The sequence below is a fragment of the Ursus americanus genome, chromosome 12 (assembly GCF_024610735.1).
Source record: "Ursus americanus isolate L20-20 chromosome 12, mUrsAme1.1.p, whole genome shotgun sequence".
Classification (NCBI taxonomy): Eukaryota; Metazoa; Chordata; class Mammalia; order Carnivora; family Ursidae; genus Ursus; species Ursus americanus.
In genome coordinates, this window is record NC_142138.1 from 61,923,825 (window position 1) to 61,940,603 (window position 16,779).

The following is a 16,779-nucleotide window of genomic DNA, read 5'->3' on the forward strand; positions in this document are numbered from 1 at the left end:
AGGAAAAACAAAATATGATCTGATACTATGATGGTTAATTTTATATCAATTTGGCTAGAATACAGCTACCCAGTTGTTTGGCCACACACCAGTCTAGATGTTGCTGTGAAGGTATCTTTAGACATGATTAACATTTTAATCACTAGATTCTGCCTAAGCCAATCAAGTTCCACATTGTGGGTGGGTCTCATCCAATCAGTTGAAGACCTTAAGAGAAAGGACTGAGGTCCGCAGAAGAAGGAATTTAGCTTCCAGACTCAAGCCCGTAACATCAACTTTCCCCTGGGTCTCCAGCCTGCTAACCTGCCCTACGGCTTGCCAGTCCTAACAATCATGTGAGCCAATTCCTTAAAATCTCTCCCTATACACACACCCCCCCATTGGTTCTGTTTTCCTGGAGAACCCTAATACATATACAGTTGACCCTTAAACAATGTGACCTCATTGACCTGCCCCCCAACTGTGCAGTGAAAAATCACATGTATCTTTGGACTCCCTAAAAACTTAACTACTAATAGCCTACTGTTGACCAGAGCCCTACCGATAATATAAACAGCAAACTAACATGTATTTTGCAAGGCACATATACTATATACTGTATTCTCACAGTAAAGTAAGCCAAAGAAAATGTTATTAAGAAAATCATAAGGAAGAGAAAATACACTTACAGTACTGCACTCTTTGAAAAGAATCCACATATATGTGGACCTGTGCAGTTCAAACCAGTGTTGTTCAAGGGTGAGCTGTAACAGAAGAAATGAGCCAATACCTCTGATGGCTTTACCTGATGATCCTGGAGACAGGGCAGAGGGTCCTGGGGAGGGATTCATGGTGCTTGTAGGCTGTGGGGGTAGGTGACTGCCTGAGATGTATCTACTTAGTAGATTATCTAAACTACTTGAACCAGCATCTTCCAACTAAAGAGAAAGAATGAAATGATAAATTTGCTTTGATTAAAGCAGAGGAGAAGCTATTAATTTTATTAGTATAATCGCTTATGTTCACAGTTTACTAACAAACATTATTTTATCAAACTTGGCTTAATTGTTGCTTCCTTAGCCTCTCTTGAGGACCCACACAGTTTAAAGTTCTTATGAACAAAGCTAGGATTAATACTATTCAGCAAATACCTGGGCAGCTCGAGACAAAGCCCAACAATTCACTAAATCCATCATGTTCTATGAAAATAAAATAGTTCTGACACACACTGACACTTTTGCCTTTTCTCAAAGTTGATGAAGAACCCTACTTATCAGCATTCTCATCCATCTAGTCTTCCTCTCTTCATTTCAACATTCACAGTCCTGCCAGACTCACTCACCTGAGTAGAAATTTAATCACGTCAATGCCTAACTTCAAAGCTTTAAAAGATTTTAGACTCAAAATAAAGCCCTGGGATATAAGGCCCCTTATTACAGGGGGAGCCCACAGGAGAACTGAGCCGTTTTCTCACTTATCGGCAAGGCAGTAGGTTAAAGCCAGGGGACCAAGCAACCTAAACATCAATTTCCTCTCTTTAAAACCTGCCAACTACACTGAAGAACTGCAATGATGAAATAGAAAATATTTATGTAAGAAACAGTAAATACTACTTAATTATGAAAATTACCCTAAGAAAAATTTTACACTATTCCCTAAGAAGTGGTCAAACTATTCTTAAATAACTGCCAATCTTGCTTATTGGTCTAACTTGTGCCCATACTTGCCCCTTTTAAACTTCTCTCCCACTAGAGGCAGATTACCTTTTCTGCAAATCTACTTAATCAAGACAGAAGACTGAACACGTACATTTACTTCTTGCTCTCAAAATTGCACAGATTTTTCATGGTTGTAAAACAGGAAAGGGTGTCATCAAAGTAGAAACTTCGAAGAAAATTATAGAAATAAAGCAAGGTAGAATTGGATTGATAGAAAAATGATCAAAATAAAGCAGGTCACAACATATCGCAGGCAAGGGAGGACTCTCCTAAAAAGTAAATAGGCCTTTCTCATTAAAGCCCTTAAAAAACCTCATGTCAGAAATATAAAGGGCTGAAGGTGACAGCAGGCAGTGGGCTTGGGGGGGGGGGGGGGCGGCTCAATTAAGGGGTATCAGGAGTTGTGCCTGCCCGGTGATCACAGCTGTTGTAAGCTGTAACTATAGGAGAATTCCTAGATGCAACTAGTCAAGTGAAGGATTTCTGAAGGGGGCGGGGGGCTCCTAATATGGAGCACAGATGGAAGCCGGACAATGTCGCACCTGAACACAGAGAAAGAGGGGATGATTCAAAACAGACATGAAAGTCCCAGGTAACCTATAACTCTTACCCCCACTCCTTCTATACTTAACCAGCAATTTATATCTCTGGCCAGATAGACAGGCCTAAGGCTAGAAGAGTGAACAGATTAGGAAGAGAAAAACTGAAAGTACATAAAAGGGCCTCCATGACATCACTACAGTCCCCAATAGGGAAATGCTGGTTGAAGCATTCACCCCCAGGTTTCACTAGACATGGATGAAGAGTCAACATAAATAAAGTTAAAAGTCTAACTGGAAAAACACTAATTCATTTATTCATTAAATCAGTGTTCTTTGAGCATGTGTTATATAAATAATTTCTATGAATTAAAAGGAAAAAGACAATCCACAGAAGAAATACAAATCATCAATGAACCTAAGAAAAGGCAAACAAGCACAAAAATAAAATAAATGTAAATGAAACCAGTAATATCTTTTTACCTATCAGATTGGTAAAGATGGGGAGGAAAGACTAATTCGTTTAGTTAGTACTAAGAGCACAGTACAGAAATGGGTTTCTCATAACATTTAAGTTTACATATCAGTATCAGAAATACATACAGTTTTCCCAAAACTTCATAATATCCCATACAGTATCCAGATAGTTACTAAGTATGCCAAATGTGAAAAATTCTTTATAAAGAATAAATCATTAGAATATACATCTATTGGGGTGCCTGGGTAGCTCAGTCGGTTAAGCATCCAACTCTTGATTTCGGCTTGGGTCATGATCTTGAAGTCCTGGAATCAAGCCCTGTGTCAGGCTCTGAGCTTAGTGTGCGGTCTGCTTAAGATTCTCTCTCTTCCTCTCCCTCTGCTCCCCCCCACTCACACACGTTCTCTCTCAAAATCTTTAATAAAAAAAGAATATTACATTTATTAATTATAATCTAATCTGAACGGAATCTAATATTCATTTATGTATTTGAAAAGTATTCAGGTTCATCATGTATCACCTCAAGGTCTAAATTACAAACATGCATTATCACTATGATGGAGATGGACAGTAGAGCAAAATAAAATATAATATAGGTTGAGAGAATTCTATTTAGATCAACTTCTAATCCATACTGGATGGCTGTCATGACTACTACTAAGATACATCAACAAATACCCAAAACTGCTTTTGAATTTACTTCTGATTTGCATTACATAGTTAATGCTACCTCGTCTACTTCCTGTGCAGCCTCCCCCAGGTTTCTTCTTACCAAACCATGAAAACTACAGGATAGGAGAGAAAGTAAGTGATTCTTAAAGAGAATATAGGTTTGTTTCCTTCCCTTTCTGTTCTTGGTTCATTTGGTTAACTATTTCTTACTATACTTGTGCTTTCATGGTAACCACCTCTACTTTTAAAAGTAGATGACAGTAACAAGTGTTGGTAAAAATGTACAGAAATTTAAGTCCTCACACACTGTTGGTAGGAAAGTAAAATGGTGCATCCACTGTGGAAAACAGTTTGGCAGTTCCTCAAAAACTTACACGATATATAATATGGCAATTCCACTCCTAGAAATTTACCACGGAGAACCAAAACTTGTGAAAATCATACAAAAACTTGTGAAAATATGTTCACAGCATTAGTCCTACTAGTCAAAAAGTGGAAACCCAAATGTCCATCAACTGATAAGCCCATGAACAAACATGGTAAACCCATCCAATGGAATACTCAGCCATAAAAAGGAATTAAGTACTGATGCAGGCTATAACATGGATGAACCTAGAAAACACTGCAAGTGAAAGAAGCCTGGCATAAAAGGCCATATATTATATAATTCCACTCATGCCTACAAGAGGCAGAACCATAGAAACAGAAAGTAAATTACTGGTTTCCAGGGACTGGGAAAGAGGGAAATATGACTGCTAATGGACAGAGGTTCTTTGGGGTAATAAAAATGTTCTAGAAATAGTGGTAATGGTTCTCAATCTTGTGCATATACTAAAAACCACTGAATTGTACGTTTTTAAAAACTGGACTTTCTGGTAGTGAATTATATCTCAATTTTTAAAAGTAGGTGATAAAAAGGAAAGTCTAATATGATGTCCAGCTTTTCAAAGATGTGTGGCATCTATATTTCCTCCATCTGGTCTCTGTTAGAAAGCACTAAACCAAGGTCAAAGCAGCCCTAGCAAATTACGTTAAATAAGACATTAGCAAACTTCTTTTCCTTTTGAAAGTTTCTTAAGACCTGGAACCAAGTTTTACTTATATCTTCTTTCGTATTCTCAATCCCCAAGGACTTTAGCATATTTACTAAGTGTTTAGCAAAACCTGAATGATTCTTTTAACACTATACATACCTCTCTCTTGTTGCCCAAAGCCTCTCAATAGTATACCTTTCCTGGCTACAATCCTGAACTACCTCCCTACTATCTCTATGGGTAGTTGGGGGGGGAAACCAGACTTGTAATCAGGAGTCTGAGCTTTGAATTCCAACTTTTCCATGTACAGCGTGACTAGTCACTAACCTCTCTTACTCTCATCCATAAAATAGGGGTATCACATTATCACAACATGGTTTTACATATTAAACTGATATATACTGCCTGTGAAAATGCTTTGAAAACTATAAGCTTATAACTTCAGAAATTTTACTTTATAGGGGCGCCTGGGTGGCTCAGTCAGTTAAGCATCTGACTCTTGATTTCAGCTCAGGTCATGATATCTCAGGGTTGTGGGATCGAGCCCTACTTCAGGCTCCATGCTCAGCAGGGAGTCTGCTCTGAGATTTTTTCCCTCTGCCCCTCCCCCTGCTCATGCATGTGCACTCTCTCTCTCAAATAAATCTTCAAAAAAGAAATTTTATTTTTTATAGATGTATTCCCAAATTTCCCATTCTGTATTGTCCAGTCCTCTCAACACCAATACAACTACCATTCACCCCGCCAAGAAAGATCTCTCCTAATATTAGGGAAGTAATAAAATTAAGAGCATTCACAATGAGTTAGTGATTTTGAAACGATTTTGAAGTTAAAGAAACATCCTTTAAATAAAACTAACTCATAAAATCTATTAACTACATAAAAATATTAAAATGCAATCAAGGGCCCCAGTGTCTTAGTAATTTCACTGCTCCTTGCTCCCATCATGACCCTTGACTCTGAGTAACTCATACAATGTATGAGAGGATGACTCAGTATTAACTTCAAAGGTTATATTTAAATTTATAAATAAAATGCTTTTTGTCAAGTCATTGACTTGGCTTGATGCGGACTAGCAGTCTGCTGTGCCCACTCTTGGTGCCTCAGTGCTTCCACCCACCCTGCCCACAAGCAGATCTACCAACTTGAACAAGTATTTCGACAAGCACAAGGAGTGCTCGCATGTTATACTACCCAGAGAACCTTCCAAACAAGTACCCAAAACCCATCTGATGTCCGAAGAGGAGTGGAGGAGAGCTGGTGTCCAACAGAGTCTAGGCTGGGTTCATTACACAATTCATAAGCCAGAATCACAGACTGTTCTCTTAAACAACCTCTTCCAAAAATCAACAAAAATAAGTACATCTGGGGATCGGTAAACATTTTTCAAATTTAATGTATATGTGTATGTAAAGTAGTATTCAGTGAATACCTGAAAAATGCACAAATCATTCACCCGTAACCGCATGAGTTGTATTCTTCACAGCAACAGAGCTCAGTTAAATGCAACTGTAATTAAGTTACTATAAGGTGGTTTATTTTAATGTAACCTCTATACCCAATGTGGGGCCTGAACTCACAACCCCAAGATCAAGAGTTGCATGTTCCACTGATGGAGTCAGCCAGGTGCTTAAGATAAAATTTCTTCTAGTCAGTTTTTCTCTTAATATAAGTGTCTGTTTGACTTTGTCTATTACTTTTGTTTTATTTTTATTTTTTATTTTTTTTTAAAGATTTTATTTATTTATTTGACAGAGATAGAGACAGCCAGCGAGAGAGGGAACACAAGCAGGGGGAGTGGGAGAGGAAGAGCAGGCTCCCAGCAGAGGAGCCTGATGTGGGGCTCGATCCCATAACGCTGGGATCACGCCCCGAGCCGAAGGCAGGCGCTTAACCGCTGTGCCACCCAGGCGCCCCTACTTTTGTTTTAAATAAAGTTTGTATGCTGCATCAAAAATTATTTATTTATTTGAGAGATAGCGAGCGTGCATGCAGGGGGGAGGGGCACAGGGAAAGGGAGAGAGAATTCCAATCAGGCTTCACGCTCAGCACAGAGCCTGATGCAGGGCTCGATCTCAGGACCGTGAGCTCATGACCTGAGCCAAAATTAAGAGTCGGATGCTTAACTGACTAAACCACCCTGGCGCCCCCCCCAAATAGTTTTTAATAAAATGCTTTTAATTCAAATGGATTCATGAAGTTTCAGAAGGCACTGCAAGATATTTTTCTTCAGGAAAATGCTACAGGTGAAAGGGACAGAAGCCTCAGCGTCCCTTCACCTTTTCTATCTTCTACTCTTCACCATCACTTTCTCTCTCAGTAGGCACCACCTCCACCAAGTGTTTGGTATCTAGACCTTTCACCTTCTTCCTTTCTTAGTGCAACCTGTTTGCACAAGGGGTACACCATCCCTTTTGGACCTAACAGAAGACTGGCAAAGATGTGACCACATTTTGGTCCTGGGTCTCCTCTCTGGTTCCAAACTCATAGCAGGAGTGCTTTATCTAACAGAAGGCTTGTCTGCTGGCAAGTGGCAGAAAGATTAGCAAAGTTGATACAACTTTAAAATATTGAGGCATGCTAGTTTCAGCACACAAAACTTTAAAAAATCAAATATTATGCTCTATTCTTTGGAAATTTCAAAACATGTTGCTCCTGCAAAAGAAGGGGAGGGGAGGGGAGGGGAGGGGAGGGGAGGGGAGGGGAGGGGAGAGGAGAGGAGAGGAGAGGAGAGGAGAGGAGAGGAGAGATACACCCTTAACTCCCCAATTAACATGAGGTTTTAAATCTCTCAGTCAACTTAAATACAAACCTGTATGGGTGGAATATCTGGCAATGATGGAAGGTTTTCAGGATTGGTAACTGAGGGAATTAGTTCTATTGCTGTAACAGATGGGCTGGTGGGACCTCGATTTGCATTTGCCATCGTAGCTGTAGTAGGGCTGGTTGGATTGATTGTGGTGTTGTGCACTGACACAACAGGAAAGGGTCCAGCATGCCCTGGGTTTGAGTGCTGTTAGGAAAAAAGATGTTATCATTACTTGATCTGCCAAGATATCCTAATATGAACTATACCTTCACAATAATTTTTAGTTTAGGAAAGATACCTAAGAGTTTGACACCTGTGACTAAGAAACAAAGAAGCAGGCATTATCTTAAGAATAGCCAAAACACAGAAGCAACCTGTGTCCATGCACAGATAAATGGACAAGGAAGGCGTGGTATGTATGTGGGTGTCCGTCCACGTACAAAATGTATATGTGTGTCTGTATACAGAATAGAATATTATTCAGCCATAAAAAATGGCAATCATTTGCCACAGCATGGATGGATCCTGAAGGCATCACACTAAGTGATGGACAGAGGAAGACAAATACCGTATGATCTCATTTATATGTGGAATCTTAAAACAAAAACAAATGCATAGAATAACGGTTCAGATTTGTGGTTTCCAGAGGTGGAGAAGGGGGAACTGAAGGTGGTCAAAAGGGAAAAGGTACAAACTTCCAGTTATAAGATAAAAAGTACTACGGATGTAACATGTGTACAATACAACAACAGTTTTAACGCCACTGTATGATATATAGGAAAGCTGTTAAGAAAGTATATCCTAAAGAAGATGTGGTGTTCACACACACACACACACACACACACACACACACACACACACGGAATATTACTCAGCCATCAAAAAGAATGAAATCTTGCCATTTGCAATGACATAGATGGAGCCAGAGTGTATTATCCTAAGCGAAATAAGTCAAAGAAAGACAAACACCATATGATTTCACTCATACGCAGAATTTAAGAAACAAAATAGATGAACATATGGGAGGGGGGAAAAAAGAAAAGAAAAAAGAGAGAGGGAAATAAACCAAAAGAGACTCTTAAAGATAGAGAACAAACTGAGGGTGGATGGAGGGAGGTGGGGGATGGCTAGATGGGTGATGGGTATTAAGGAGGGCACTTGTTGTGATGAGCACTGGGTGTTGTATGTAAGTGATGAATCACTGAATTCTACTGAAACCAATATTGTGCTATATGTTAACTAACTAGAATTTAAATAAAAAATTTGAAAAGAAAAAAAAAGTAAATCCTAAGAGTTCTTATTACAAGGAGAAAAAAATGGTTTTCTTTCCTTTTTATTGTATCTATTTAACATGATGGATGTTAGCAGAACCTATTATGACAATCATTTCACAATATATGTAAATCAAACCATTATGCTGTAAGCCTTAAATTTATACAGTGATGTACATCAATTAATCAATAAAACTGGAAAAAAAGAGTAAGCATTCTCTAACTTATAAAAAAAATCATAATTCAAACTTAAGCTTTTCATTTTCTTATTCATTTTTGTGTAGTATTTAGGAAAAGGCAGACCTGCCAGTAATTTTTGACTTGTCAACCTGGTGATATGATGTTATTTCAGAATAAAGATGTACATAAATAGATGATCTGGAAGCCCCCAAAGTTTTCAAACATCAGACTAGGAAAGCCATTGCTCTATTTATATTCCTCTTTGACTCTTTTGTCTTTTTAAAAATAAAAAAAAAAAAAGGTGTAGTTGTGCATTTGTAACTGATCAGGTAGAAAAATACAATGAATGTACAAACAGAAATAAGACACCGATTCCTGATTGTAATACTCGGTGACTTTAGGCAAATCACATCTCAGTAATTTAGAAATGTGTCTAATACCTCACTTGTCTCATTGTGAGGGACCATTAGGAGGATCATCTTTAAGGTAATATAGATAAAAATCTTCGGGAAACAAATTATACATATATCAATAAGTCAGAAATTTAAACATTTAAAATTCTAACATTCAGTGATTTCTATAGGAGCCCTGAAGCCTGATTCTGCAGCTTCCACATACTAACCGGTACATGGGTATGTTAACACTTTTAAGGAAATTAATGTCCATTTCTTCAACCTGCATATTTATTTTTTTCTAAAGAAAACCTGATTTCCCTAAGAATGTGCTAGAGTCTGCAGGTTCACCGCTTCTACTTCTTTCACAATTGCCCGTCTCCCACCAACCTCAAAACAGCATACCTCTGACCCAATCCTAATCTTATCTAGCATACTGCCCCAGGGCAGAAAATACTCTTGGAAAGACAAGCAAAGGTATGAGTGTCAAGTTGATGAAAACACACCCATCTCAAAAACCTGGTAACAGATCTCTAAGTGGGTTCTGATACCTGATGATCAACAAAAACAAAAAGACCTGAAGAAACTATCGAATGATAAAAAAAAAAAATTTATCAAACAGTATTGATAGCTCATTTTGAGTTTTAGTTTATAACCTACAAAAGTTCAAACTGAGGGAAATGAAAAAATTCTTTTAATTCCCAGATACATGCTTTTGGGAACCAGTTTCCTGAGGATCATTAGAAAACAAAACCAGAAAAAAAACAATACTAAAAATTAATGTTGAATTCTAACTTACTCTAATAAGTAACAGACATACATACAAATATATATAAATGCACAGGAAGGGGAAAAAGGCTCCATCTATCTCATAAAGAAATGTATATCTAAAAGAATTTTACTTATTATGTTACCTAATATTCTTAAACCATGTAAATATACTTATGTTGTTTAAACAATTGTATAGGAATTACTGTAATGAAAATTTGGTCCAGAAAAAAATCTTTTTAAGTTTAATAATAGTCTTATTGTCGCTGGAAATTTAAAAATTTTTAAATTGAGAGAGATTTTTCCTGCAGAAAACTGCAACTAACATAGATCTATGTCTATCAAATTAAGTATATTAAGATAAAATTCTATAGAGAAAGTAGAAGAGGACTTCAAGTCCAAGGAGAAAACACAATAGAATTTTGACTTTCAAAAAAAAGCTTGCTGTGGTATTTGGGATTCTAGTGGATTTGTTTACAAGAATGATATAAGGATTTTATTTTTTATTTTATTTTATTTATAAAATGAACTATATTCTTTTATAACTAGAAATCACATGTAAAAGTAGCCTGATTTTATAATCTTAACTCCTATTCAAGTATAACCCTGCTGTTCAGGCAAAAATCAGAAAACATTTCTAAATACATTAATTTTTAAGAGTAGGCACATCTATATCCTTAAAAGAAACATAAGCAAAGAGAAGAAATAAATAAATAAATAAATTACATAGAGCGTGGCTCTATTGTTTTCAAAGTCCTTTTTATAGATTAGGTTCCAAACACCACATTAAAAGAGCAGAGGAACAATTTTAGGAAACTAAGGTTCTAATCTTGACTTTACCATTACCTCTTGTGATTGTGGATAAGTAACACGCTCCTTTGTTTTTTACTTCTGTAAAATGAATTGGTTGGACTGTATCAGAGGTTCTTAACCCACAGCATATAATGATAATGGGTTGAAGGCCATTAAAGAGGCTCTTAAATTGAATTCATGTGTATGTGTATTTTTCTGGGACAAGAAGATACACAGCATTAATTAAATCCTCAAAGGTAACAATGGCCACAAGCCCCCACCCCCAACTGATTAAGAAGAATGATGTCTTTTAGTTTTAAAATTGTATGATTCTTACAAATGTAACTCTAGGCATACTTGTCTTTGGAGGTGTGGCTGCATCATGGAATACTGAGGGCCGCTGTGCCTGGGTATCCCTGGTATTCGGGCAGCATTCTGAGCCAATCTCATCTGATGGGCTTGGAAAGCTCCACAGTTCATGTTGCCTCTTTGCATTGTTTGCACACTGATCAATCTCGGAGGCTACAAAAGGCAGAAATTGCATTTATGTAATAATATTTTTTATAAATTTACCTTTCAATTATAAAATGTTATGGTACAAATCATTCAGTCAGGACAGAAGGGCATAAAGTAAAAAAATATAAGTCACATTCTCCCCATCTCTAGCCCCAATCCCTTCCTCTCAGTATATATGTGTGTATTTAAAGCCTATTAACATTAACTTATCCAACCCTGGATTAATGGTTTTGATTTGGATGGGGGAGAGGAGATCAGGAGAGATACAGGGATGGAAATGATTTGAACAAATACCTAAAGAACTTATCAGACTGGGGCACCTGGGTGGCTCGGTCGGTTAAGTGTCCGACTCATGGGTTTCGGCTCAGGTTGTGATCTCAGGGTCGTGGGATCAAGCCCTGTGCGGGACTCCACACTCAGTGTGGAGGCTGCTCTAGATTCCCTCTAGCCCCACCCTCTTCTTAAATAAATAATTAATTAAGAACTTCCCAGATCCTAGGCAAAAACTATCTGGCCCTCTGGCCCAAAACCACGTGTGGAAAACCAAAAATATCTGGTATGGAGGGATAAAATCCTGTGCTCCTCCACAGTATTAGTAAGTTAATTTTGTTTCCCATGCTAAGTATTTACTTAATACCCTTCTTCACATCTCCCCCAAATCACTTCCAAACCCAGAGCAAATGTTTAAACTCTTTGAGCTTTGTCCCTGCTAGTAACGTTGAAATGTGTAATTCATCCATACAGGACAGAGTATAATCTTGAGGCCTTCATAATTTTTGTCAATAATGTCATGATGTAATAATACTCACCTGCTGCTGTAACATCTGTGGGGCTGCTTGTCTAGGGTGCTGCTGTGTTGTTGTTGTTGTTGTTGACACAGGTGCAGGTGGTTGCTGCATTCTCATCTGTTGCAACTGCTGATGTTTCTGTGCATATACTTGTTGTTGCATGTGCTGGAGTCGAAGCTGTGCTAAGTTAATCTGTCCAGGGGTTTTACTAATGTGGTTTGTCCCTGGAGGAACTTGCCCAACTACAACATTAGGAGTATAACCAGGAGCTGGTTTACTCTCTATTACTAGATTACCTGAAGGATTTAAAAAATGAGAATAATTTGCATATAAACGATTAAATCATCTACTTTGTGGATTAGTCACTATCTTTTCCTCCTTCCTTTGACAACTATCAGCATTGAAAGCTTCTGACAGTACAGCAGAGATGGGAGCGAGGTTTAAAGATAATGAAGATCAGAAACATAGTCCAAAGCCAAATAACTGACTTTTGATTCTTCAGAATAATATATTACCTGCCCTTGTTCTTTATTTACACAAATGCAGAGAAAATTAAAGATCTGAAAGAGACATTATCAGAGGAGTCCCATCTAGTCAGTCAAAATCAATTCTCCCGGAAAGATTCAAGGATACCTAAGATTGCTAATGCTGATGCCATCTGCCTTTGAATCGCCAAAGTCTGTAGGGCAGAGTATGACACTACTCCCAAACTGTCTGTGGAAACGTGGAATGTTTCAACCACTTACGTCCCTAAAAATGACAATTTTCCTTGCCTCTCACAGAGCCCACTGTTTTCTACGAATAGAAAGCAAATTTTAGGAAGGTTTGCTACACAGGGCAGAGTTGGCAAAACTTTCTTAATGTGTCAGATATTTTAGGCCTTGCAGGCCACAAAAGATCTATCATATGTTCTTTTATTTTCATTTGTTTTTACAACCCTTTAAAATGTAAAAAACAAACTTAGCTACCATGCCACACAAAAACAGCTTGCCAATGCCTGATCTAAGGCTATATTCAAATTTTAATATACACAAAGATTACTTTTTTAGAGAAATCCAAACACCTCTGCTTTTACAACTTCCAATGGTGAGGACCTGACTATTTTGAAAGTGAGTTTACTCAATCTGTAGACAGTTCTAATTGTCGGGAGGTTTTTGGTCTTCGTTGTAAACTGAGCTGTTTGTCTGTCTCCCTGTAACTTTCACCTATGGTCCGCAGGTCCACACTGTGGAGTAACAAGAGTGAAGTCCATTTCTCTTCTGTGTGGAAAAGAGCTACTCTCATCTTTCAAACATTCCTCAGTACATGACTTTCAAACACATCAGCATCCTGGAGGTCCTTCTCTAGTGGACAATTTGGTACAATTAATATACAAACTACTAAGCATCTAATAAGTTCTTCCAGAGAATGAAGCCCCATTTGCTAAGTTTTCGACATGAAACAGTCATTATCAATTTTAAAAGATGTGGGGGAAAAGTTAGCAATGATACACATTTTTAAAATCTACACATAGGCGATTCTCAACATTCTTAAAGAGGTCATGAACATAGCTCAAGTGAGTTTCCAATGAGGAACATATTTTCCAAGAAGTTTACATGTTAGAGTGAAGTTTTAAGTATCTAAAATTTGCTTTAGATGTTTTCTCCTCCTAATTCAGTGTTCCCAGTTACATTCATAAAACTAATTATTTCTCACCTAAATTGACTACATTCTTTGCCCAGAAGGTGGGATCACAATGGAAACGAATTGCTCCATTAGCAGCAGGCACAGGATCACACCGTGCTTTCAAAATATGGCGCAATTGAAAAGTAATCTTAAAGGGAAAAAATTCACATTAGTCTTAAAAATTGTAAGTATCACTTGAGAAAACATACATGATAGACATAAAAAACTCATGTAGCCCCACAATGTCAATCGCAGATAAGACAGTATCTGTTTAAAAGGCTATCTATATTAGCAATCAAACGCACATGCTTGAACTTCTGACATTTCTGGTGATAAACTGCATTATGATACTAGGTATCTTCAGGACAGTAAATACTGTATGATTCCATTCGTATGCAGTGCTAGAAAATAAAAGAAATCAGACTAATGGTTGCCTAGGGTCAGGAGTAGAGGGGAACAAGGTAACTTTTGTGGGTGACGGAAATTTTCTGTATCTTAACGTGGTGGCGGTTACATTTGCAAAAATGCAAAATCTATACTTTACACAAATGCAGTTCACTGAACGTAAGTACCTTAATAAAGTCAACTTAAAGACCATAAATATACTAGACTATGTGTCTCACCAGACGCTTGCTGTACAGGAGTGCTGTGCTGCTGCCACTCGCAATTGCCCAGTTTGTAAAGTTCATAACATGCTTCACCTGCCGGGAAAGGCCCGTGATGTCATTCTGCTGCTGCAGTAACTTCATCTGTCTTTCTTTCGTAACATTCTGAAACAGAACAAGAATTCAATGAAGAATTCTATATGAAAAATTCAACTCACAATTTTTAATGCAAATGAACACAATACCTACATTACTTCTTAAAATTAGGATAAGTTGACAAGCACCTCATTATTTAATGAGCCTCTGATCAAAAGAAAAGTCGCAAACAAAAGCAGAACTAAAACTTAAGTTCTCTAAGCTAACAAGGGACATTCCAGATATATAAAAATTAATGTTAGTTGATGTCTCTCTTTTCCTTCAGAAGATGAAAATGTCTTTATTAAGAACAGTGTCTATTAGGCTGATCCAATACACAGACTCTATGGCATAATGAGCTGACCTTTAGAAATACGATATACTCAACTCTATACTTTTCAGACCAAAGAAAATTTTGTGCTGCCAGTGCCACCTACTGGTGTAGCATGGGGTAAAGTTAAAATCTCTTCCTTTAAATACTTAAGACAAAATGAGAAACATAAATTCCGAAGTTCTAAGAGCAGAGTTAGGGAAACTTTTGAAATGACAAAAGTTCATAAAGAACAAGAAAGTCAGTAAGAGTTGAAGGACCAATTTTGGGGGAAATGCTGCAAAGGAAAATTAAACTATCTGGGAACTAGAACTCCTAGAAGCAACAGGTGATGTCCTACACTCTTTGACATTTGGCATGCCAAACAATCTATCTTAACCATTTTGGTACTTAACAATTTTCTTAATGCCTCAACTTGATTTATTGAAATTTTTTTTTCCCCTAAGAAAACAAGTTGCTCATTTCATAATGTAAAACAGGGGATAAAAGTATTCAACTGATAGAAGCTTGATTCACAACTTCCCTGGAAATCATCCCTTTTACAAAGCTTAGGAAAACCTCTATTTTACAAAGTTTAAGAACATATCATACTAGAAAACATCTATTGTTTAAATTCAGCATATTAGAAGTATGTGGCAGATTTATCATTCGGTATTTTTGTATATTTTAGTATTAAGAGGCATCTTTTCACTCAAAAATTCTTGAAACAGTTTAAGAACATGATTTTAGACCTATAGTTAAAATGTGTTTGCAGTAACTTAAAAGATTATCAAAAATCGCTGCTGCTCGGTGCTCTCCATTCACACAGTCCTTTTGAAAACAAAAATAGTAGAGTTAAATGCATCAGCTGGATATACAACAGGAAAGAGAACTCCAACTTGAACAGTATGTGTGAGAGTACTTTTAATCTCACAATTGTGTCTCAAAAAAAAGATATATTTCAAAAGACAAAATTCAGAAATGACACTGCCAACATATTTCTTTCATTTGTATGTAACTACGTGTCTAACATTTCTACAATGTTCTATGAAGGAATGGAACAGGAAAAAAACTACCGTGGAAATTTGAGGTTAATAGTAATGGAAGTTAAAAAATCAAATACATAGTTTAAATTGCTACCATTTAATGGTGCAGAAAACACAACCCTGTATCATCTAGGCCTACTAAAGAGCACCAAATTTTGAAAACCAATGAACTGTGGTCAGTAGAGGCAACTCTGTTTAACACTTAGTTTGGATTTCACAAATTGACTGGATTCTTATCTAGAAATTTAAATCTACATATTAATCTCAATATATGCAACACAAAAACAATATAACAAAATTATCAGTAAGTTTAAAGTTTACAAATTTCAAAATGAGCAGCATTTTTAGCAAAACTATATGGAATATTTTTAAAATAAAGTGAAACACACAAAGGACTCAAGTAGACTCCTATATACATTCACATGTAAAAGTTAAATTGAGGCCCTATCTTGGGGGGTGGGGATGGGGAGGATGTAGCAGGTTGGCTTTGTCTTTGTTTACATAACATTTTAGTAATAATTCTTTCATTCCTAAGAGGGCAACACTATCTCCTAATTTATACAGCTAAAAATCAGTATTATTAAACTGGGCTGCAAATTAACTAACTCAATAAAGCTCTATTTTCCAATAGAAAATGAAATAAAAAAATGTTTTTAACTTTCTTTACTTCCATGCCCCCCCAACCAATCTAAAAGAGCTTTCAATAAACATTAAAAACAGCTAAAGAGCAACAGAAGCAGTTTTTGTTTTATTTTGGCTTTGAACCGTACCTCTAGCTGCTGTAAGAGAGATTTTCCTTTCTTATTAATTTCATTGATAAGGGTGAAAATGGCCACTTTAATTTCCTGTTCTACTCGTTTGTTAGTCTCATTTACTTCTTTTATCCTGAATAAGAGAAATGCATCATTAGGTTATCAACTTATCCTACGTCTCTGAATCATCAACTGTTACAGAAATTCATCCAACGGGGCACTTAAAGCGAGTAATTAAAATTAAACCTTTGTCAAAATGTACAACTTATGTTTCGGTAGACCTGAGCACTCAGTTTGGTCCAAACAAGTTATTTATACAAAGAACGGAAT

The 16,779-nt window shown here is 37.0% G+C and overlaps 1 protein-coding gene across 3 annotated transcripts in view; it reads right to left on the reverse strand.

The window, feature by feature from the left end:
* The window catches only part of TRIM33 (tripartite motif containing 33), a 124,218-nt gene that overhangs the window by 25,967 nt on the left and 81,472 nt on the right, over positions 1 to 16,779 (reverse strand). For all 3 annotated transcript variants that reach the window (XM_045801451.2, XM_045801450.2, XM_045801452.2), the window contains exons 6-12: positions 16,468 to 16,582; positions 14,225 to 14,371; positions 13,632 to 13,749; positions 11,958 to 12,232; positions 10,990 to 11,154; positions 7,233 to 7,433; positions 785 to 917 (exon numbers count right to left, since the gene is read on the reverse strand). In XM_045801451.2, coding sequence (XP_045657407.1) covers positions 785 to 917; positions 7,233 to 7,433; positions 10,990 to 11,154; positions 11,958 to 12,232; positions 13,632 to 13,749; positions 14,225 to 14,371; positions 16,468 to 16,582 — 1,154 coding nt within the window. The remainder of the gene's footprint in view (positions 1 to 784; positions 918 to 7,232; positions 7,434 to 10,989; positions 11,155 to 11,957; positions 12,233 to 13,631; positions 13,750 to 14,224; positions 14,372 to 16,467; positions 16,583 to 16,779) is intronic.